This window comes from Oratosquilla oratoria, chromosome 1 (assembly GCF_046742065.1).
Source record: "Oratosquilla oratoria isolate Oo_2021 chromosome 1, ASM4674206v1, whole genome shotgun sequence".
Lineage (NCBI taxonomy): Eukaryota > Metazoa > Arthropoda > Malacostraca > Stomatopoda > Squillidae > Oratosquilla > Oratosquilla oratoria.
The window spans coordinates 8,120,903-8,146,216 of NC_134777.1; the positions used below are offsets into that span (position 1 = coordinate 8,120,903).

Below are 25,314 nucleotides of genomic sequence, written 5' to 3' on the forward strand. Positions count from 1 at the left end.
TCTCCTCACATCCTCACTCTTCTCTCCTCCCTTTTCGTTCTTCTCTCCTCTTTCCTACCTCCTCTTTACCCCTCTCCTCTCTTCTCACGTTGTACCTTCTGTCTCTTCTCTCTCCTCTATTTTTTATTCTCTCCTCTCCTCTCATCGTCTCTCTCCTCCTCCCCTCCCCATCCTCTCCTCTCCTCTCCTCTCTCTCATCTCCTTTTCTGTTTTCCCTCCCCTCTTCTCTCCTCTCCTGTCTTCTCTTTTCTCCTCTCCTCTCTTCTCCACTCTTCTCTCCTCTCTCTCTCTCTCTCTCTCTCTCTCTCTCTCTCTCTCTCTCTCTCTCTCTCTCTCTCTCTCTCTCACACACACACCCTTCAACTGTATCTTAAACACTTGTCTTTATTAACATATCGTGTACTTGTTTTTAATTCTTGTCTTCTTCTTCCCACCTCTTCCTACACTTCAAATGCCTTTTCTCCATGTTCTTTTCTTCTGTAGTTCTCTGTCATACTCTTTTTATTCTTCTTCTTCTTCTTCCCCGTTCTAGCCCCTCCACCCCCCTCCTCCACTGCCTCCTCCATGTGTCTGCTTGTGAAGGTTAAGTTTGGACATCGGCAAAGATCACAGGGAGGGAAGTCTACATTGGATTCTTACTAAAGGAGGAAGAGGATGATGATGATGAGGAGGAGTAGGAGAAGGAGAAGGAGAAAGAGGAGGATAGGAGGAGGAGGAGGAGGAGGAGGCAATTGCGATGATTGTAACGATGATGCGAGTATAATGGTGAGAATTAGGAGGAGGAATGAAGGAGATGAGGAGAATGTGGTGATGATTAAGATAATGATGAGATTGTAATGGTAATTGTGAGCTCTGGGGACGAGGAGAAATAGAGGCAGAAAAATATGAGGAGGGAGATTTTAACGGTGGGGATGACAAGTAGGTGGTAGAAAGGAGAAAGAAAGAGAACGTAGAAGAAGATAAGAAGATGATAACTGAGGAGGAGAAGAAGGAGGAGGAGGGAGAGAAAGAGGAATGGGTAAATGTAGATGTGGATAGTGACTGAAGAGGAATAGGAAGGAGAGGAGGTACACAGAGATAATAAATCAAATGCGTGGGATGAAGATGGCGTGATGACATGATTCTGTTGACGATGGTGTTGGCGTGATGGAGGTGGGAGAGAATGATGATGATGATGATGATGATGATGATGATGATGATGATGATGATGAAGAGGAGGAGGACAAGGAGGAGGAGGAAGAGGAGAAGGACGAAGAGGAAGGAAGCTTCGTCGGTGTTTAATCTCACTTAGGGAGTTGGTGACGGTGGTGGCAGCGGTGGACATTCCCGTTTTCTGTTCTTCAAGTCTGCAAGTTCCCCGGCTTAGCAGTTTCCCTCTCGACTCTCTCTTCGGTGGCACTTTCACTACAATGGCGACCTTTTTTGTTGTTATGACCAGCGTCACGTGATTCTGTTCAATGAAGAAATAAGCGAAGCCTTCTGGTCCAACTCTTTCGGTAATGTGGAACTCCATTCACACTTTGAGTCGACGCCAGATAATCTCAGTCAATTATCTTGTTCAGCCTAATGCAATCATCCGTGCCTAAGGGGTCACTTTGCCAAACTTTCTTATACTTCTCCTCCTCTTTCTCGTCCTCCTCCTCCTCTTTCTCCTCCTCCTCCTCCTCCTCCTCCTCCTCCTCCTCCTCCTCCTTCTCCGTTTCCTCCTCCTCCCTCTCCTCCTCCTCCCACTTCTTCTCTTTCTTCTTCTACTTCTTCTCCTCCTTCTCTTCCTCTTCCTCCTCCTTCTCCTCTTCCCCCTCCTCCTTCTCATCTTCCTCCTCCATCCCCTCTTCCTTCTCCTCCCCCTTTTCCTCCTCCTTCTCTTCCTCCTCCTCCTTTTCTTTCTCCTTTTCCGCCTCCTCCGTCTTCTCCTTCTCTTCCTCTCCTCCTCCTCTTCCTCCTCCTCCTCCTCCTCCTCCTCCACAAACAGCCTCGTTAGGGCCAATAGGCCTGCTGTTGTTTGTTCTTCCTTTGTGTGTTCCTATGTGTTCCTCCTCCTCCATCTTCTCCTCATCTTCCTTCTCCCCTCCTCCTCCTCCTCCTTCCTCTTCTTCCTCTCCGGTTTGGCGGTCGTTGGGTCGAGAGACCCCGACTCGGTGCTTTAGTTGTTTGTGGAAGACCCGAAGATCCCACAGGATGAGGAAGGAAGGAAGGGAGGAAGGGAGGGAAGGAAGAGTGAGTTTCTTTTTCGTAGCATCGGGAGGCATGTAGGGGGTTCTGAATCGGGTTATTTAGTTTACAAGTTCGGATTTATTGGGTCCTCGGAAGCCTCTGGTCGAATGGAACACCGCCGTCGATGACTTTGGAAACCAAGAAGAACAAGAGTCGGACGAGTGGGAGAACTCAATTGGAAAGACGTCAAGCGGTACGGAAAGAGTTGTTTTGCGGCTGCGCTAATTCCATCAACAATTTCGGACCCCCTCTCCCCCACTCCTCACTCCTTCCTCTTTTGGTGTCATTAGACAGTCACGGAGATAAGGCCAAGGACAGTGACAAGGGCGAATCGCTTGAGTGGGGAGATAGAATAGATAATCAAACAAGCACATGTGTATGTGTGTGTATAGCAATATGTATGTGTGTGTATAGCTATCTGTATATATATATATATATATATATGTATATATATATATATATATATATATATATATAAAAATAACCCACTGTCGGAGAAACAAAGCAAAAGAAACAGACGAACTGTATATTTCGACCACTACTGTGGTCCTCTGAAGAGGAGAGTAGTGGTCGAAATATACAGTTCGTCTGTTTCTTTTGCTTTGTTTCTCCGACAGTGGGTTATTTAAAACATTTTTCAAAATGTGCAACTACATTTTCGTCTTGTGATATATATATATATATATATATATATATATATATATATATATATATATATATATATATATATATGTATATACAGTATGTATGTTCACTTGAAGAATCGTTACCCCAGACTTCAACAGGGTGACAATTCTTCATGTGGGCTATCCTAGGGTGATAATTCTTCATGTAGGTCATCCTGGGTTTACGATTCTTCGGTTGTACAAGTTGATGACAATAAGCATAACCCTCATTCAACCTAGTCTTTATTCCACTGTTGATATTCGGCGTTCTGGGGTGACACTTCTTCTGGTGGTATCTTACGGGGTGACGATTCTTCATGTGGGCGTTCTGGGGTGACATTTCTTCATGTGACTATATATATATATATATATATATATATATATATATGTATATATATATATATATATTATATATATATATATATATATATGTATATATATATATATATATATACATACATATATATAGATACTTGATGCAGGCAGGACAGATGATTATACCTGGTTGGACATGAACTATGTACTTTTTTCACTTATTCATAAGTGAATTCCGGTTAAGAGGTCGTATGATGGAAGCTGAATAAAACGAAATGGATGGACTGGGGAATTGAGGGTGAACGAATAGAAAAAGTTTACTATATTCATGTTTTGTGTCACATGCTTGTAATGCCAAGAGGAGAATGGCCAAAGTGATAAATGGACTCAGAAATTGACCTTACGAGGAGAGGCTTAGGCACCTTAACCTCCACTCTCTGGAAAGACACAGAGTGCGGGGTGATCTAATAGAGGTGTTCAAGTGGATCAAAGGCTTTAACAAGCGTGACGCAAACAAGGTCATCACATTAAGACAACAAGGCAGGACTTGCAGTAATGGATTTAAATTGGACAATTTTAGATTTAAGAGGGAAACAGGCAAGAACTGGTTTACTAATAGGGTGGTCAACGAATGGAATAGACTTAGTAACCACGTAGTGAGTGCTGAAAATATAATTTGTTTTAAGAATCGATTAGACAACTTTATGGATGGGGATGACGGCTGGTAATGGCCATGGTACTGGCTAGTGTAGGCCTTATGGTCTCTCGCAGTCTCCTTCATTCTTATGTTCTATGTTATTATGTTCCGTTGTCTCGGGTCCAGCCTGTTCGCCTCTGTTGCATGTGTCAGTTAATGCACAGGGTGGTCCGAATGTCCTGTTACCAGAGCTGGGCGAGTTCCTCTGTGCGTTCCTAGGTGCGTTCCTCGGTGTCCTAACTGGCATGGTTTGCTCAGGACCCCGAGGAACGCACAGAGGAATGCGCCCAGCTCTGCTTGTTATCCCTACCAATAGAGGTACAAGCATTACAGAAATACGAAATATATGTCCAAGATTCAGTTTGCTTGTATGGGCACAGTTGAGCGACATGACGTCACTGAAAGATTCGGCAAATCAGCTCCTCCGAAAACGAAAATACAGCAACGGGAACATTTTTGTTCCAGTGTTCTTATTTTGTTCTTTTGTTCTCACAGTAAATAAACTGAATCCAGGACATGTATTTTGTATTATTGTAGTATTTGTACCTCCCTGTCGGTGTGTCAAAGATATGGCGTGTCGTCTGGATTTGGAGCGTGGAGTGTCATATGGTCATTCACCGTGTCATTTTGCCGTCACACAAATGTCACACTACGTTTTTGTTCTATTTTGTGTCATTTTTTGGTACTTAGTAAGAATAAGGAGTATCTATACGTAGACGAAAGGGGCTATTTATGAATTTATGTACTATTCATTTATGGAAGGTTATTAAGTATTGAAAAGTGAGTTCAAGATGTTCCAGCATTAAAAAAAGTGAATATCGCAGTACTTTTTTTTCGACATTGTTTACGTTTAAACAAACAAATCACGATTCTTTTAGTGTAGACTGAAAATGAATACGTAGTTTACGTTTCAGAATAGGATTATTTGTATACCGTAAAATGTAAATAAAAACAATACCAACATAACCGTGGGAAAAGGAAATTAAGAAGTTTTCAGTCTGTAACGAACGCCGCATTGTGGGACGGGACGGCCATTTTGTGACTTTGGGCGCCTGAGTGATAATAAAGCTGTTAGGGTCTGGCGAGTCGACTCTCCGAGCCCACACACACCACACGATCCAGCCAATCACAGCCAAGACCGGAAATGACGTAGATCCTAGGGCCACTAGGAGGCAAAGCCTTGGGATCATTCGATGAGATAATGTAAACAAAGATTTCACGTCCTGGTGCCAAGATTCTACTATTAGGCCCCCTACAGATTTTTGTTTTGACTAATATACGAGTATGACTGTGATTTCGTTGTGATGACGTTCTGTACTGACACAGTTCTTCCGAAGATCTAACGAGTTTCTTTAGTTTGAGGGACTTTGGCAGAGCAAGACTTAGGTGAAGGTCATCTCGATTAACTCCCTTAACATTGATGATGATGTTTACATATTTTATTCTGGTTTCAGGTGATTTTATTCGGATGATGGCAAACCACTTCTGAAGCTCTTTACACTCTTTGGTCTGGCTTACTCAAATCGGTTTTATTTTGTTTAGAGAAAGAAGTCTTGGTCAACATTTTGGTTAAGATATGCATGTGTTAGGCGTTTTCTCTCTGTCTCTTTCTCTCTCTCTCTCTCTCTCTCTCTCTCTCTCTCTCTCTCTCTCTCTCTCTCTCTCTCTCTCACACACACACACACACACACACGCACACACACACACACACACACACACACACACACACACACACACACACACACACACACACACACACACACACACACACACACACACACACACACACACACACACACACACACAGAGAGAGAGAGAGAGAGAGAGAGAGAGAGAGAGAGATTGGTTGGGGAGGGAGGGAGGAAGAGGGGGTGAGTGAGTAAGGGAGGAAGGGAGGGCAGGGGAGTGTGAAATGAAAGGGGAGGGAGGGAGGGAGAGGTGGCTTGGGTAAGGAAAACGTGTCTTCGAACAAGAAAAGAAGGAAAAGGTGGAGGAAGAGGAGGAGGAGGAGAAAAAGATGAGAAAGAAGAGGAGGAGGGAGGAGGAAGCGAGGAGGAGAGGGGGAGGGGGAGGAAGAAATGTGTAGCGAAAGGAAATAAGATAGACGAGGCTATTTCAACGAAACATCGTAGAAAACGGAATGTGTTCCATTTATGGAAGCAAGTCGCCTCCCAGGACGAAGTGGAGGAGGGGTGGCGGAGGGTGAGTGGTGAGAGGTGGGGGTGGTGCTATTTGGAGGGAGCTGGCAGCAGGGGAGAGAGAGAGAGAGAGAGAGAGAGAGAGAGAGAGAGAGAGAGAGAGAGAGAGAGAGAGAGAGAGAGAGAGAGAGAGAGAGAGAGAGAGAGAGAGAGAGAGAGAGAGAGAGAGAGAGAGAGAGAGAGAGAGAGAGAGAGAGAGAGAGAGAGAGAGAGAGAGAGAGAGAGCGGAAAAGAGGTAAAAAGAGAGAAAGCGAGCCGGAATATTCACGGTGGATGGGCAAATCTCACACACATACACACATCCTCCACCAAAGGAAGTGTCTTTCATTACCTGAGAATGATTGGTGAGGTCTTCTTAGTTCTCGAGAGAGAACACGAATTGGCTAAAACTTCCTCTTCATCGAGACCTGAAGCTTCTTCAAGAACCGATTCAAGGAACTACTGTCTCCAGTACGGGTTTTTTATTTTGTTAAAGAAACGCGGCAGGTGATTTTAATCAACTGAAGAAAGACCCCATCCTTAGTGGGGTCGCTTAGCGACCTTAGAACCTCGTAAGGACCGAAGTCGAACCTTTAAAATCACGTACCACTCAACCAAACCAGACAATACCTGACATCACACAAGCGACGATCTCAAGTCTTTGCCAAATAACACAATTAAAAACTGGGAATTTGAGATCATAATGTCGACCTTTGTGTTATGCATGCACAGAATCTAACCCAGCGTTTCTCAACCAGGGTTCCCCGGAACCCTAAGGTTCCGCAAAAGGTCCCTAAGGGTTCCGCGAGAACAAGTGAGATAAGCTAATGCACTTTTGATTTTTTGTTTAATTTCATATACGTAATATAATTAAACACGCACGGCATATTCTTGGTTATTGTAATATAGACATCATCCTATCTGACCTATTATTACGATGAAAATAAAGTGAGAAAGATATGGTATATATATATATATATATATATATATATATATATATATATATATATATATATATATATATATATATATATATATATATATATTTATATTTTTTTTTTTTTTTTTTTTTGCGCAGGGGTTCCTTGAGACATGCAATTTATTTTAAAGGTTACGCAAGGGTAAAAAGGTTGAGAAACGCTGCTCTAACATATTCTATTCTGTCTGCCAGCTAGAAATGTTATTAATATAAGAGAACCACGAGTCGAGATGTGACTTCTACTGAAGCACCTCGAATCAAACCGTGAATGTAGTACATCCACCCAAAGAACACTCACGCCAAACCACAATAGTCACGCTGGATAATCCAGACATTTTTATTCCTCAAGCGTAGGTAATATATATATATATATATATATATATATACATATATATATATACATATATATATGTATATATCTATATCTATATCTATATCTATATATATATATATTATATATATATATGTATATGTATATATACATATATACATATATATATATATGTATATATATATACACACATATATATATATATATATATATATATATGTGTGTGTGTGTGTATGTATATATATATGTATGTGTGCGTTGATCCACCCTTATGGCCTGACAAGCATTCATTTATCCAACCTTATCTTTGGATTAGTGTAGGCGAGTCCAACCTTGCCGTTGGAGATGTTTATGTTTCTGCATGCAAGGCAGCAATGGAAAAATTAAATGTAATATTCGTAGTTTAAAAAAATGAAAATAAAAACCAAGGAAAACGTATAGATTTAGCCCATAGGAGGAAAATGAGGAATAAAAATGTGACAAGAATTAGAGTACAGTATCATGTGCGTTCTAGTTGTCACGGGATGTAAGTATCATAGCAACACTGAAAACCAAACTGCTTTTGTTTGATTACACGATACATTTGACATGTTCCATCTGTTACTGTCCCGTCAGCTTTTTATATGAGTTATTCCTCTTCTATTTACGTTGTGTCAAAACAATCAACAGACCACAAAGAAAAAGAACAACACTCCTGTGAAACGCAGCCAGCACATTTCTCTGAAAAAGGACGACAATGGAAGTCACTACCGCAGTGAAACTGTCCCTTGCTACTACCATTCTTGCTGTTGATGTCGTTGCATTAATGACTGCCTAAAAAAAGAAACACAGTCGACATTGGGTGAAGCTGTGGATAGCTAGAAAATCCAAGAATGTTTTCAGCAACTTGTCGAAAGAGATGTCTTTGAAGATGAACAAGGCTTCTATGATTATCACCGAATGTGCTGGAAGAACTTTGCTGAATTGCTGGAATTAGCGTCGCCACTCATTAGAAGACAAGACACCAAGATGAGGGAGACATGAATAGCATGAATAATATTAGTTTCCCTCTCCACCACGACGAGAAGTAGTTTAGCTCGTATCAAACAAAACAAATGTTTACACCGCAACGGTAGTAAAACGACTAATTGTTGTCACTAAATACTTCATACAAATTTTCTTTCCTATTTCAAGATAACTTTATACTATTGAATAATTAATCTCTTATTACTGAATAAGCTGTATACTTTTTCTTTCAAATATGTCGTAAATATAAATACTGTTAACATAGGCCTTCAGTTGGATCCTTTAGATCTCATCCAAGGCAAGGACTCAAATGGTATGGTTGGAGGCATCTTTCCTCCAACCATAAGCTTGGACTCCAAACCAAATACTCCAACCTTGGACGAAATCCAACTGAATCACAGGAATCCAATCATTCCGTTGACTAATGTAACCATAGTTTAAGGGATGGTGCGCTGATGTCTAATTTGACTAAAGAGTAGTGATTCTCATCTGACATGAGGGCGGCTAACGGAAATAGGGTGGAAGAAAATACAAAACGATAAGGAAAGTGGAGGGAGGGAGGGAGGGGAGAGTGGGAGAGGAGGAATCCCGGAGGGTATATGTGGATTGAAAGTGGAAGAGACTGTCTAACCAACGATGAAGAAGGAGTTCAAGCCACTGCGTATTCTTGAGAACTAGGAAGACTTTACGAATCATTCTCGGATGATGAAAGACGCCTCCCTCAGTGGAGGATGCGTGTATGTGTGTGGGATTTACCCATCCACCGTGAATATTTGGGCGAACTTTCTCTCCTTTTTGTCCCTCTGTCGCTCTGTCTCCAATTGTCTCGCGGTTGCTCCCACACCCAAGTTTCTAACTCTCTCTCTCTCTCTCTCTTTCTCTCTCTCTCTCTCTCTCTCTCTCTCTCTCTCTCTCTCTCTCTCTCTCTCTCTCTCTCTCTCTCTCTCTCTCTCTCTCTCTCTCTCTCTCTCTCTCTCTCTCTCTCTCTACTCTCTCTCTCTCTCTCTCTCTCTCTCTCTCTCTCTCTCTCTCTCTCTCTCTCTCACTCTCTCTCTCTCTCTCTCTCTCTCTCTCTCTCTTTCTCTCTCTCTCTTTTCCTCTCTCTCTCTCTCTCCTCTCTCTCTCTCTCTCTCTCTCTCTCTCTCTCTCTCTCTCTCTCTCTCTCTCTCTCTCTCTCTCTCTCTCCCTCTATCTCCATTCCTTGTTTTTCCTTTCCCTTTCCTTCTCAGTCTCTTCCCCCTTCTCACCATCCTCCTCTTCTTCCTCATCCTCCTGTTCCTCCTCCTCTTCTTCCTCCTCCTCCTCTTTCCTTCCTCCTGTTTGGCTTCCTCATCTCTTCCTTTCTTGCATCCCAAGTATGTCCAGGTATTAGATGTCATATAGTTTACGTGCGCGCGCGCAACACACACACACACACACACACACACACACACACACACACACACACACACACACACACACACACACACACACACACACACACACACACACACACACACACACACACACACACACACACACACACACACACACACACACACACACACACACACACACACACACACACACACACACACACACACACACACACATGTTTGGTAGAGTCCCAGACTGTCAGTACGGCGGTGCCGGCGGTACCTGGTTCGAATCCTGCCCAGGGCTGAAATTAATTCAGTATCGCTGCGCCTCGAGTCGTTACTCCAACTCATGGGCGAGGAGTTGGGTGTGTGTGTGCATGTAAGGTCATAGCATTACCCATAGATCGGTCATACGAGCTCTGAGCTCTCTCCCGGGAGGGAAATAGCTGTCGATCACGAGTCCAACACGTGATCCAAAGACCAAGGTGAATCTCACACACACACACACACACACACACACACACACACACACACACACACACACACACACACACACACACACACACACACACACACACACACACACACACACACACACACACACACACACACACACACACACACACACACACACACACACACACACACACACACACACACACACACACACACACACACTGGACTTCAATGTCTATATAATCAAAGGGAGTGTTGAATTCCCTCTGCGGTAGCTATGAAGTGGCGTGGTGAAGGGTTAGGGTGAGCGGAGGGGGAGGGAGAGTGTTAGGGGTGGAGGGAGTGGGTTGGAGGGGGAGAGTGAGAGAAGGAAGGGGTTGTGAGGTCTCGTGGAAGAAGAAAAAAAAAGAATGACAAAAAGGTGGGAAGTCGAGGCAGATGGATGTTTGTGTTTGTAACATACTCAACGTTCCGATGTGTCCAGAAGACTTGGGCCTCGGACGATGTCCTCGTCCGATTCTTTACATTCCTTCCTGAACTTGGACGCGACTCCGCTCGACTCGTCCCAACTCGTGTATCAACTCGAGGAATCATACCTCCCTGTGTCCGTTTATATTCCGTCTGCGTATCCTACCCTCCCTCGCCTCCTCTCCTCACCTCTCCCCGTCCCTCCCATTTCATACTTACCTCTTCTTCTACCTCCTTTTCTGTTCCTTATATAACGTGGTTAATGTTGATTTTTTTTTCTATGAGGGCGTAGTTACCAACAAGTGATTTGTTGTGTAAACTTCAGTTACCAGGTAATTTTATTCAAGTAAAGAAAACCTCCCCTTCTTTTAAGTATTATTGAAAAAAAATATATATATTGCCGCTAAGTATAATGGTGTTTTAGTGTCACAAGATATTTTCTATGTAAAATTACGTAATATCTGGGGTTTTAGCGTCTGCCTACGCACAGGAATAATGGGTTTATGAGTAACGTCACATCACCTCGTCCAATAGAAAAGGTTAGAACGACGTGACGTCGATTCCCAATATTTTCAACAAACATGGACACACTCTGTATACATAGACTAAGTACGGTATTTCCGCTCGTCACTAGTATATGAATCGACGCTTTGGTTACTAGTATGTCTAGTCATCACTAGTAATACCCTCTTTTGTAGGCTGTCATGAATGTTGTGCTCAGTCATGGTGTCTCTTTCTTGTGGATAGAAAACGCACAACTTCCGCATTTATCGTCGGCATTCTGTACTTCCTACGTATACCTAATTCTTGGTCATTTTCCTTTGACCAGACAAATAACCGACATAGTGTCCTAAATCTTTTGTAAAAAAAAGTTCTCTGCCTTTGAAAATCCTCCAGGTTCCTCTTTTTGCAGAAATATATCCCCCCCCAAAAAATTAAACTCTGACTAGAACCGAATGACCAATCTCCCAGTAACAGATGCTTTCTTCAAGGGAACGACTGTGATGTGTACGTCATAGGGCCCAAGACATGAAAGACTTTACTCACTCATTCACCAACCTAGGCATCATTACACTCACTCATCTACTCTACATTCATTGAATCTAAGACCTGGTCTGTTGCGAACAGCCACCCCTTTTTCCCAAATCACCCAATGGGGAATAATCAACAGTGCCTCCTGCAAGCAAGCTGGCTACCCGCATCGTCAAATGCTACACTGTTAACATCCACGTCTCCTCCCTACTTTCCTCTTCCTCCTCCCTCCCTCCTTCACTCTCTTCCTCCCTCCCTACCTCACTCACTCACTCATTCACTCACTCACTCATTCACTCAGTCGCTTTCTTCCTTCTCCCCCAAAATTTTCCCTCATATCTTTCTCGTTCTCTTCATTTTCTCCCTTTCCCTCTCCCTTCTTTCCTCCTTCTCTTTCCTCCCCTTTCCTCCCCCTCATACATACTTTTCCTTGCCAACGCCCCCACTTTTCCGTTCTCATATATTCCCTGAACTGAGCCAAAACAAAAAGCACAAAATAAGACAATGTGCTGAATTTGCCAAAGACGTAAGGACATCTCCATTGTCGTCGCGTCGACAATAGTGACGTCACGGTGGCGTCAGGGTGACGTCACGGTGACGTCACAACAGGGAATACAATAGGAATGAATAAAATCCCCTCCCTCCTCCCCCTCCCCCTTCCTCGTTGTCACGCCCACCATTCGTCGTGGCCCAGCCTGTACTGTACTGCGTGCGTGTATTTACAGAGTTGTATCTTACGGGAAGGGGAGCAACGCTCGTGGTGTTCCGTCTTTGTATCTTACATTGTCTAGGTTGCTCTTAAATTCATGTATAGGTTTTTGCACATACACCACTCTGTGTGGAAAACTGTTTGTGTGTGTGTGTGTGTGTGTGTGTGTGTGTGTGTGTGTGTGTGTGTGTGTGTGTGTGTGTGTGTGTGTGTGTGTGTGATTCACCATGGTCTTGGACCACGTGTTGGACTCGTGATCGACAGCTATTACCTTCCCGGGAGAGAGATCAGAACTCATATATGATCGATCAATGGGCACGGCTGTGACTTTACAAGCACACACACACACCCAACTCCTCCCGCGAGAGTTGGAGTAATAACTCGAAGCGCAGCGATACTGAAATTATTTCAGCCCTGGGCGGGATTCGAACTCGGGCCGCTGTAGCAGCAGTTGCGGACGCTACCACTGCGCCGTCGAGTCGTGGTGCGCGCGCGCGCGCGTGTGTGTGTGTGTGTGTGTGTGTGTGTGTGTGTGTGTGTGTGTGAGAGAGAGAGAGAGAGAGAGAGAGAGAGAGAGAGAGAGAGAGATTGTCTTGACTTCCTAAACAATTCTCTCCGCTGTAAATCGCTAAAATTAGAATTCTCCAAAATTCGGGAGGAAAGGGATCCGAATTTAGAAAATATATATATTTTTTTAATATTGTGGTATATGTCCAAAAGACCTTTTCGATCTGAGTAATGGAATATTTTCTATTTTGAAGTTTTAACACTTGATATGAGATTGAGGAGGAGGAAGGAGGAGGAGGAGGAAGGGGAGGAGGAAGAGGAAGAGGAGGAGGAGGAGGAGGAGGAGGAGGAGGAGGAGGAGGAGGAGGATGGAGGAAGGAGGAGGAGGATGGAGGAGGAGGGGAAGATAGGGAGGAGGAGGAGGAGGAGGAGGAGGAAGGGGAGGAGGAAGAGGAAGAGGAGGAGGAGGAGGAGGAGGAGGAGGAACAATACTATGCGCGAGCACCCTGTAAGTCTATCTCTCAAAGCCCCATTTCACATATCTTAGGTAGTATTTGCTTTCATAAAAGGTCTCTTCAAATAGATTTCACATTTTCGATTTTTAAGTGAAGTCTGAAGGAATTGGATAGTTTCTTTGCTCAGTTATTAACTACATTTATGTAACTGCATTTGAATTGTTGTTTATTCATTTCTTGGGTAAATGTGCACGTTGTTCTTTCATTGTATTTTTCTGCATCCGACCTCTACATGGAATTTTGTCATTGTAAACGATTATAACATTTAAAATATGAGAAAAATAGTCGTCTAATTGAAAAGGGATTTTCATGTATTTCCACGATATGACGTCATGGTTCGTACACATCACAATAGTAAAGTTCTTTATAGAGGAAAAATTGCCTAAGTATACAAATTCTGTCCATATTTACAATGACGATACAAAATAGTCGTCTAATTGAAAACGGATTTTCATGTATTTCCACGATATGACGTCATGGTTCGTACACATCATAATAGTAAAGTTCTTTATAGAGGAAAATTACCTAAGTATACAAATTCTGTCCATATTTACATTGACGGTACATTTTGAAACGTCGGATCCGGACAAGACGATATGACGTCACTCGAAGATTCACCTCCGTGCATATTAGACAAGCTTTGTATATTTAGCTGTTACAAGGCAACAAGTACTGAAAAACCTGTTTCAGGGATTTAATCCTGAAGTCAGGGAAGGTGTTTCCAAGGAAACGTTTTTGGACAAGTGTTTATGATATTGTTTTTCATGAAATGCTTTTCCAAAGCTCTCTTCCTCTTCAGGACATTTACAAGATGATTTAGTAACGAGTCTGCCGTGAAATCTTTAACCCTGGCATTGAATCCTCACATCCCCCTCTCGAATATAGATAAACAGACGAATAAGCAAAGAAAAAGATAAAGAGTAAGTAAATAGATAAATTAGATAGATATAAAATAAGCAAGCAAATGAATGAATGTACGTGTTGTTTTTAACTCTCAGCTGCATAAGATAAATGATTCAGCCAATCAAGGAAGTTCCTTATTCGATGAAAACACATACGCAGTAATAACGCCGCGTTATTTAGCGGTTCGATGTGATGGCTTGGCTATTCTGTGGTTGTTGTTGCGCTTGTCGTCGTTGTTCATTCTGTTGGTATTGTTGTGGTCAACGTGGTGATAGACGTCGAACTCATCGTCGTTTTTGGCGTCGTCGTCGCCGTCGTCATCATCATTATCATTATCATCACCACCATCATCATAATAACCATCATAATAACCGTCGTCATCATCATCATCATCATCATCATCATCATCATCATCATCATCATCATCATCATCATCATCATCATCATCATCATCATCATCATCATCATCATCATCATCATTATCATGTTCACTCCTCTTCAATCATTTCCTCATCCACCGACATCATTAATTCACCGTGAAAAAAAAACATAAAATTAATTATTTTTGTTTTATCTTTGTTGCAGGTGGCCAAACACCCATCCTCACTCACCAACAATTCAACGAGCCCATGCAAAGAGGTGAGTAGGTCAGCCAAAAGCTCGTACTCCAAACGAGTTAGACTAAGCGGAATCATTTGACCGTTAACGGTTATTCCAGGGGAAAAAGAAGAAGAAGAAGAAGAAGAAGAAGAAGAAGAAGAAGAAGAAGAAGAAGAAGAAGAAAGTCGCAGATATGAGAGGGATATTTCTCTAGTTTCGTATATATTTATTTTTTCGTTTTGAGGTGAAAGTTTTTTTTTATCGACAATGAAGGGAAGGGATCTTGTTTGAACTATTATAAAAGGGAGGGTGGATGAACAAAATAGTTTATCTAAGTGATTTTTTAAACTTCTTAGATTATGCACTTGTTATTCATTTATCCTATTCATTTATTAAATTTATCTAATTATCTTTGGTTATTCAGGGTTGGGGGAAAAATTGTTAAATTGCTTAGAGAAAGGTTTTTATTTATTTCTTGATTCAGGATTTTTTTTTTAGAGAGAGAGAGAGAGAGAGAGAGAGAGAGAGAGAGAGAGAGAGAGAGAGAGAGAGAGAGAGAGAAGGAAATCTCCTTTGAATCTAGACTATATTTTTAGTCGAGAGTATTCTGTGCTTTTATGTATGTATTGATGACCACGTTTGTGCTTGAAGACAATGCCAAGTTAAGGATTTTTGTGGATAGCGGCCTACGATCTTATTCAGTTGTATGGGTGACCTTTAGCCAGAACAGGGTCACGGTCCGAGGTGGGTTCGTTCAGGCGGTGGTCCGGCCTTCGTCTGAATAGAATATTCTGACTTTGGCCCCAACAAAATTGATCAATTTCTCCATGTACAGTAAGTCGAAGGCTAGACAGGTGTGTAGGTGGTGACAATGTTTTTTTTTTTATGAAGAAGCTTAAATCGCGGAACCTCAAGTAAGAAGACGATGCAGAGGAGGAAGAGAAGGAGGATGGGGAAGAAGAGGAGGAGGAGGAGGGGGGAGGAGGAGGAAGAAAAAATTGTCGAGTTGGCGAGGATGATGATGGTGGTAATGATGATGATGATGATGATGATGATGATGATGATGATGATGATGATGATGATGATGATGATGATGTTGCTGTGTTGTTAATGATAATGATAACGATGGCCACAAATATGACAGAAGGATGTGGAAGAAGAAAGAAAAAAGTAACGAAAGAAGATGAATTGGAATGTAGGGACATGTATGCCCTGTCTATACGAATAACTGGAAGAGAAATGAAAATATATAGACAGAGAGAGAGAGAGAGAGAGAGAGAGAGAGAGAGAGAGAGAGAGAGAGAGAGAGAGAGAGAGAGAGAGAGAGAGAGAGAGAGAGAGAGAGGCGGGTAGGTAGATATATAAACACCCAATTAAAGAGACATGTAATTATGGAGTCAGATGAAGAGATAGAATAGAGAGACAGACAGACAACGAGATAAAAATAAGAGGTAGATATAGATGGGTATGTACGTAGATAGGTAGATAGTGAGAGAGATAAGGGAGCGATTTATCTTCTCGTTTTATCGCCGCCTAAGATGAGTGAGTACCATTTCGGTAATCCCCCCCAAAAAAGGCAATGATGTATTCCTCCCCCGCCCCCCAACCAGGTGGGGAGATAATGTCCGAAGTAATGGGGCGCTTTGTTGGCGGTTCTTGAAGTCTTTGGCTCAGGATTTTTATTGCCGAAGATCTCCGGTTTCACAGTGTGAGACCAAGGTGGGGGGGGGGAGTCCTTTCAAGATCGTGATGAGACTCAGGTAGGGGGTCTTTCGTGAGGAAGACCGCTTATGGCACGGCGCGAGACCAATTTCCCGAGAGAGAGAGAGAGAGAGAGAGAGAGAGAGAGAGAGAGAGAGAGAGAGAGAGAGAGAGAGAGAGAGAGAGAGAGAGAGAGAGAGAGAGAGAGAGAGAGAGAGAGAGAGACCATTTTAGGAGAAACAGCTGGAGCTCCCCCCCCTCCCTGTTCCCCATCCCAGGGACTCTTACCCAAACGAAATCAGATCCTATTTTGGGAGAGAGGGCGAAAGAGGAAGTAGACCGTTTTTCGCTCCGTGTGTCCGTGATGAGGGCGTTTTTTTTTTTTTTTTTTTTTTTTTTACGGGAACTGATAGGAATCGGTTCTTAGCTATAGCAGGAGAGAGGGAGGGAACGGGGCAAGTTAGGGAGGGATGGGGGGGGCTGAGCATGGCGTGAACGACAGGGTCCGTGGTGCGTGAATGCGCGTGGGGCCGATTTTGGTGGGTGAGCGGAGCGGAGGCGGTTGGTTGGTGAGCGGAGCGGGAGGCGCATCTGATGCGAGACGAATCCTTATATGCATTTAATGTAAGCGAGTTCGTTCTATAGCAAATGCGGCCGTAATGACGTCAAATGGAGTCAAAGAATCAAAGTAATCAGTCAATGAAGGCTCCACCCCGCACCCTGCTGTGATTGGTTAATCTGATTTTCGTCCGTTTTGGGCTGACGTCATCGATGGGAGAGGCGGAGGAGTCGTGACTGACTGATTAGATTGAACTATGGTTGATGAGAGTAAACGAGGATTTGTCCGGACTGTGGACTACGGTTGTGATGAAATTTGGGTGACAGGAATGGTGTCCAGACGGGAATAGTGTGATAGCGTCTGTGATGATGTCTGTCTTCTTCCAGAGGCGAATAGAAAACGGAGAAGTTGGTCCGCGAAGCGAGTAGAACCCCGTGACCTCTTAGGTACAGAAATGGAAAAAGGTCAGGGAAAGGTCACTTCCGAGGGTCAAAACTGGTCGACTAGAGTGTCGGATGCACACACACACACACGTGCACACACACACACACACACACACACACACACACACACACACACACACACACACACACACACACACACACACACACACACACACACACACACACACACACACACACACACACACACACACACACACACACACACACACACACACACACACACACACACACACACACACACACACACACAAGCGCTCCGGTGTGACTAAAATCTGTTTGCTTTAACCAGAACAGAACATAAAGATTAGACCACCATTTGGAAACGCCATGAAGGAGTTTGCCTTATTTAGATAAAGTCGCCAAGCGACATCTGAAGTAAACATATGTAACCAAAATCTCAGATGAAAGGTTATTCAGGAGTTCAACACTTTGCTCCCTGATGATACCCTTTATATATTTGTTTCTCCTCGCGCCACGCGATTTTATTCAACTAAGGGCTCATGTTAGGGAAGAAATGAGGTCTTGATCAACAGTGGAGGTAACTATTACCTGATTAGAATTCGTCTAAAGACCCGCAGGAGATAGTCTGACCCAAATCGAAGGGAAGAAGTTAATAGGTCAGACTCTTGGAAAAGGACAGGATCTTTCGGAGTTCGAGACAAAACTCGAAGACACAAAGGAACACAAAGGAACACAAAGGAAGAACAAACAACAGTAGGTCCACTGTCCCAAACGAGGCTGTTTGTGTTTACTATACTAAGCTACAATTAAGAAAACAGGGTAACTAGGCGATAGAAGGCGAACTAACACTACAGCTACCACTATCCTATCCAATTACAATTAAATGCCGGGCTGTCAGATCTTTTATTGCAAGGGATAATATTTTATTTCCGGATTAGAGTCTAAGTATTTATATAGGCGATTTTTAAATGTTATTGTGTTACTTTCAACGACAGTTGAGGGTAACGAATTCCACACATTAACAACCCGTCTCACTTTCTTGGACTCGTCTCGGTCTCTGCAGTGTTGGAACATATTGTTTTTTAAACTGGTTGTTAATAATGTTGGCTGTGAAGGTGTTAAGTATGTAGTCAATTTGTATCACATTTTCAAGGAACGCTTAAGCATGCGAATCACATAGACACCTAGGTATTAGTTATATATTTTTTCTCTATTCATCTATTTGCTTATTTATTTATTATCATCATCATCATTATTATTATTATTATTATTATTATTATTATTATTATTATTATTATTATTATTATTATTATTGTCATTATTATTATAATTATTATTATTATTATTATTATCATTATTATTATTATTATTATTGTCATTATTATTATTGTTATTATTATTATTATTATCATTATTATTATTATCATTATCATTATCATTATCAATTATTATTATTATTATTATTATTATTATTATTATTATTATTATTATTATTATTATCATTATATAATACCTGCGAAACTAGTCAGGAATAAACTTAGACTAAGACTCCACTTACGTCAGCCTATCAGAATGTCTCAACATATACACACACACACACATACACACACACACACACACACACACACACACACACACACACACACACACACACACACACACACACACACACACACATATATATAATATATATAATATATATATATATATATATATATATATATATATATAATATATATATATATATATATATATATATATATGATATATGGATAAGTGAAGTGTTGAGTTTTTGTCAAATTGTTTCGAAAATTGAAAGTTGCTCTCGAGCAAGTTTCTTGCGTGGGCAGAAATAGCTCCCAGATATCTACACTAAATTACCTGTCTGGGGATGGGCAGCTGAAGTCAGAAAAATCTTGAGATAGACAGCGTCTTGTCTCCCAAGTTATTCGACTTAAACGAAATTTCAAAGAAAATTAATCAATTATTCGCAGAATTAATTCTTTAATATGTAATATGTTAATTGAAACACAATGTATATAAAAAGAAAAGAACTGATGTCTTCATCCGTCATGGTCATTGGATAAAAAAGTAATGATGATCAGGCAAACAGACGACGATATGACGTCACGCTTATGTTTTTTTTTCGTACAGTCATAACTATACTACATTCATCTGAACACAGTGGGGGTTTTCTACACTAATACTGGAAAATAATTAGTTTATATTTCTCATACCTCAGACACAGTTTCTCACAATTATCTAATCTTATCATTCCTGTATGCGTAGATTTTGCCAAGATTGTTAGACTGCTCCAACAGTTTATATAATTTCTCTATCTAATAACATTTAAAGTTGGAATCAATTAAGAATTTACGGACTAATTCATGTCTCCTTCCTAGTATGGTTTTTATTAAGATTACAAATAAAAAAAATACCTATAGTAAAAAAAGAAATGATAATTGTGGAACAATGAAAATGGTCTAAAAAAAATACGAAAACTGTTAATACGAGACTGAAATTTAAGACTGCCGACCTTCCTTCCTCCCTCTCCCCCTCTCTCCCTCTCTCCCTCCGTCCCTCCCAGTCCTATATCTCTCTTTCTCATCATCGTTTTTTCTCCCTCCTAGTTTCTCTCTGTCTTTCCTTCCTCCCTCTGGTTTGTAATGCTTTATCAAAACCGCCTCATTCTCACTCTCTTGCCCTCATTTCGCATTTTCAGCTTCTGTTTTCTTACTTTCTCTTAGGTCATCCACTTCATATGGGAGAGAAGTATGTATGTATGTATTATGTTCGTATGTACTGTATACATGTACGTACATATGTATATACATATATATATATATATATATATATATATAATATATATATATATATATATTATATATATATATATATATACACGTATGTATTCATAATGTATGTATTTTCCCTCTTACCCCTTTTACTCATTCGCTCCTATTATCTTTCGTCACTTTTCAGCCTCCCTCTCAGCCTCCTTCCTTCCTCCCTTCCTCCTCCTCCTTTAGTTTTCCTCTCAGACAACCTTCGTTTGTCCGTCACTACTCTGCTCCCATCTTCTCTCCACATTCTCCACCGGCCATGTTTCTCTCTCTCTCTCTCTCTCTCTCTCTCTCTCTCTCTCTCTCTCTCTCTCTCTCTCTCTCTCTCTCTCTCTCTCTCTCTCTCTCTCTCTCTCTCTCTCTCTCTCTGCCTGTCTCTCCTTATCTCTGTCTGTCTGTCTGTTATCTGTTTATCTCTCCGTCTGTCTGTCTGTCTGTTTATCTGTCTGGCTTTCTGTCCATCTCTCTCTCTCTCTCTCTCTCTCTCTCTCTCTCTCTCTCTCTCTCTCTCTCTCTCTCTCTGTGTGTGTGTGTGTGTGTGTGTGTGTGTGTGTGTGTGTGTCTTTCTGCTTATCTATATATCTGTTTGTCTGTCTGTCTATCTGTGTCTCGCTTCCTTTCCTCTTTTCATTCTCTCTCTCTCTCTCTCTCTCTCTCTCTCTCTCTCTCTCTCTCTCTCTCTCTCTCTCTCTCTCTCTCTTTCTCTCTCTCTCTCTCTCTCTCTTTCTCTCTCTCTCTTTCTCTCTCTCTCTCTCTCTCTCTCTCTCTCTCTCTCTCTCTCTCTCTCTCTCTCTCTCTCTCTCTCTCTCTTTCTCTCTCTCTTCTCTCTTCTCTCTTTCTCTCTCTCTATCTTTCCCCTCCCTAACTCACTCTCTTCTCTCACTCTCTTCTCTCTCTCTCTCTTCTCTCTCTCTCTCTCTCTCTCTCTCTCTCTCTCTCTCTCTCTCTCTCTCTCTCTCTCTCTCTCTTTCTCTCTTATCTCTCTCTTTCTCTCTTCTCTCTCTCTCTCTCAAAAGTCTGCATACAAAGTTAGCCTTTGTTCGATTCTGCCAAGATTGAGAAATTTAACTTTTCCGTTTGTTTACGTTTCGCCAAATCTTTATTTACTTGTTTGCCTCGCCTCTGCTGCATGTCTGTGTGTATGTATGTATGTATGTGCGTGTGTATGTGTGTTTGTGTACGTGTTTATTTTTAATGTGATTGTATATGTACATGTGTGTTTCTGTGTGTGTGTGTGTGTGTGTGTGTGTGTGTGTGTGTGCGCGCGTGCGTGAGTGTGTGTGTGTGTGTGTGTGTGTGTGTGTGTGTGTACGTGTGTACGTGTTTATTTTCAGTGTGATTGTATATGCACATGTGCTTTTCTGTGTGTGTGTGTGTGTGTGCGTGTGTGTGTATACGTGTTTATTTTCAGTGTGATTGTATATGTACATGTGTGTTTCTCTGTATGTGTGTGCGTACGTGTGTATGTTTGTGTACGTATACATACGGGTAGTGTATGATTGTGTACGTGTATATGTGCACATCGTGGTGTGTATAAAGTTTGTGACTGGGGCACGAACTCACGATGAACATTAGTATTACATCACGTTATTCTATGTGTAAACAAAACAGGAATTATACGATATGTATGTCCTAGCGCATGCGCTCTCAGTCCACGCGAAAGAGATAAAGTAGGACCATCATTTTCATGGCGGGAACCCGAATGACAAAATTCTTCTGACGGACGTTGAAAGGCGTTACTGTCTGGATACGAGCGGCCTGTCAGTTGGCGAACACAGTACTGGCATCATTCTTCAAACTGACATTGATAATAATAATGATAATGATGATAATAATAATAATGACAACAACAACAACAACAACAACAACAACAACAACAACAACAACAACAACAACAACAACAACAACAACAACAACAACAACAACAACAACAACAACAACAACATAATAATAATAATAATAATAATGATAATAATGATAATAATGATAATAATAATAATAATAATAATAATAATAATAACAATAATAATAATAAAAGTGTATTTGGCAATGAATCAAATACCTGAAATACAGATAATGAAAAGAACATATAGTTCAAAATTACAATTGCAATTGCCGAGGATAAAAAAACAAAAACAAAAAAAAACATGTAAGCTTATTTCCATTGTAGTCCTCAGCTTATTTCCATTCTCTTGGTTATGTTGTTAACAAAGTCGATGTTTTCTCCTGAAGGACGATCAGAAACTCTTTTGGATGCTAAAGACAAAATTCACCAAATAAAAATAGTTTTAGTTAAGGTCAGATAAGGTTAAATTAAATAAATTTAAACTCGGCCACAAATAACGAGAAAACAGTCAGAATGAATCAAATAAAGAAAGATATAAACATTTATTTGTAATTTCATCTTACTTTTGACTCCATATATGAAAGTAAAAATCTAAAATCTTACTATTTAGGTGACCCAGGATTCAAGAAGGAAATAGGCAAGAATTGGTTTGCTAATAGGATGGTTAACGAATAGAATAGACTTACTAACTATGTAGTGAGCGCTGAAACTATCGGCTGTTTTACGAAACTGGTAGACAGCTTTATGGACGGGGATGACAAGGTGGTAATGAACATAGATCTGCCTAGTATAGGCCTTATGGTCTCTCGCAGTCAACTTCATTCTTATGTTCTTATGAGTGTAGGCCATACAGACACCTTCTTTCTCGGTACGTACACCTTCTCCAGAAAACCTCAGATATCTGACACCTGCCTCTGAACACCTGCCTTTGGACACCTGTAGGGGCGGGACCCTTGTCATATAACGGAAAAAAGAGATTGTGGATTTCACTGCGAATTCCTGAAGTCTGTAGACAACAAAATAACCCGACAAAGGAAAACGAGGCGTTTCTTCAAGCTGAATGAAGTCGTCTTGTGTTATTAAAAATGTATATAAAAATGAGAACAAATCAAGAGGTTAGTAAATGATAGATAAATAGATTAGCTTATAAATGAACGAGAATAAGTAAATGAGTAGATAGATAAGAATAGATAAATGAATAGATAACTAAGAATGAATAGATATATGAATAGAAATAAATAAATGAAAAATAAAATAAAAAATGATTAAATTTGGAGAGCGGGAATGAATGAATTGACCGTTTCCGTACTGGCTGACATTTTTTATTTATTTTTTTAATTTATTCTATTTTATTTTATTTTTTTCTTCCGTCAGCTGTTTTAGTCATTCCCGTGACGTCATCCAGCACGAAATCCAACCCAAAGCTGAATAGAATAACTCGCCGTCATTGAGAACCAAATATATAAAGTGCGCCATTATGGCGAAAGGAATTAATCGAGGTTATCTTTAGGCCTAGCGTCTGCTCAAGCTTAATAAGGTTTCCTGACGTCAAAACGGAATCTACAAATGCGTCATCAAGGCGAGAGAGTTAGAGAACATTACTATCAGCAGTGCACATCTCCTTAACTCTCTTCAATTTATATTCCACTCCCCCCATCCACGCTCGTAACTCCTCTCATCCCCCCCCTCTCTCTCTCTCTCTCTCTCTCTCTCTCTCTCTCTCTCTCTCTCTCTCTCTCTCTCTCTCTAGTCTCTCTCTCTCTCTCTCTCTCTCTCTCTCTCTCTCTCTCTCTCTCTCTCTCTCTCTCTCTCTCTCTCTCTCTCTCTCTCTCTCTCTCTCTCTCTCTCTCTCTCTCTCTCTCTCTCTCTCTCTCTCTCTCTCTCTCTCTCTCTCTCTCTCTCAAACACACAACTTCATAAGATCTCTCTTACTCCATCCCATTGTGGTCGTCATCTCAAAGTACGACAAGAGGAATACCTGTAATGTGGGTTTAACATATATGGACCTTGAAAAAGCCTTTGCTACTGTCCTGTACGAGAGATAACTGATAGAACTCAACTCGCATAGAATAAGAGATCCGCCTACATTGAATTCTGGATGCTTATGGTTCTTGAATTCCATTAATTACATTGATAGATTAGACAGACTACAGCGGCGAGCCATAAGAATCATACCAAATATGAGGAACAAAGCATACGTAAACCGCATAAAACATTTAGATCTCCCAAAAATAGGGAAGACACGGGGAAATTTATTACAAGCCTTTAGACTTTAAAAGGGAATTGATAATATCTAAATTTGAAATAATTCTTATCTAGAAATAATTAATAGCCTTGAGTTTTCAGGAACTAGAAATACTGTAGGTAGAAACATCTTCGCCATCTGCGTCGTCAATTAATTTAGTAAGCTTACAGTCGAGGCAGTTGGACGTAATATAGTTTGCAGTATCAATATCCAGTTTTCCTTTTTTCTTTTTTCATCTGATCTCATTACCGACCAAAAGGTCTCTTGTAGCATACTTTATCATTGTAACTCATCACTCATTTTTTTCTTAAAGACTTTTTCCAGTATCTGGAATTATCACTCAACTCCATTCTAATGTGGACTCCAACCTCACCAGACAGATTAAATCCTCTAAAGAGTCTATGATTCTGGAATGAATATTAAAACTAGCCCTTTTAGCATTTTGCTCTCCTGTGCCCCTTGCTGGAACTCTCGGAACTATGATTCTGGAATGAATATTAAAACTATTCCTTTTAGCATTTTGCTCTCCTTCTGTGGCCCTGCTCGAACTCTCGGAACTAAATTTAGCAGATGGGAAGTGATAGTCGTCTCCTTGATCATTCATCACTGTCTCGTTCTTCCGAAGACTAATGTGCAATTATCTCTCTTATCAGCCTGAGTTTCCATAAAGGTCTTCATTTGATGGATCTCGCCATTTTCGTTCCAGACGACTTCCAGACACCCCCCTTCACTTCGATAGCATCGATTTTTTTTTTCGAACTCGA

General features: G+C 41.1%; 1 protein-coding gene across 2 annotated transcripts in view; it reads left to right on the forward strand.

The window, feature by feature from the left end:
• Nucleotides 1–25,314, forward strand: part of LOC143032006 (mitogen-activated protein kinase kinase kinase 1-like) — a 232,513-nt gene that overhangs the window by 52,221 nt on the left and 154,978 nt on the right. For both annotated transcript variants that reach the window (XM_076196467.1, XM_076196476.1), the window contains exon 2: nt 14,917–14,970. In XM_076196467.1, coding sequence (XP_076052582.1) covers nt 14,917–14,970 — 54 coding nt within the window. The remainder of the gene's footprint in view (nt 1–14,916; nt 14,971–25,314) is intronic.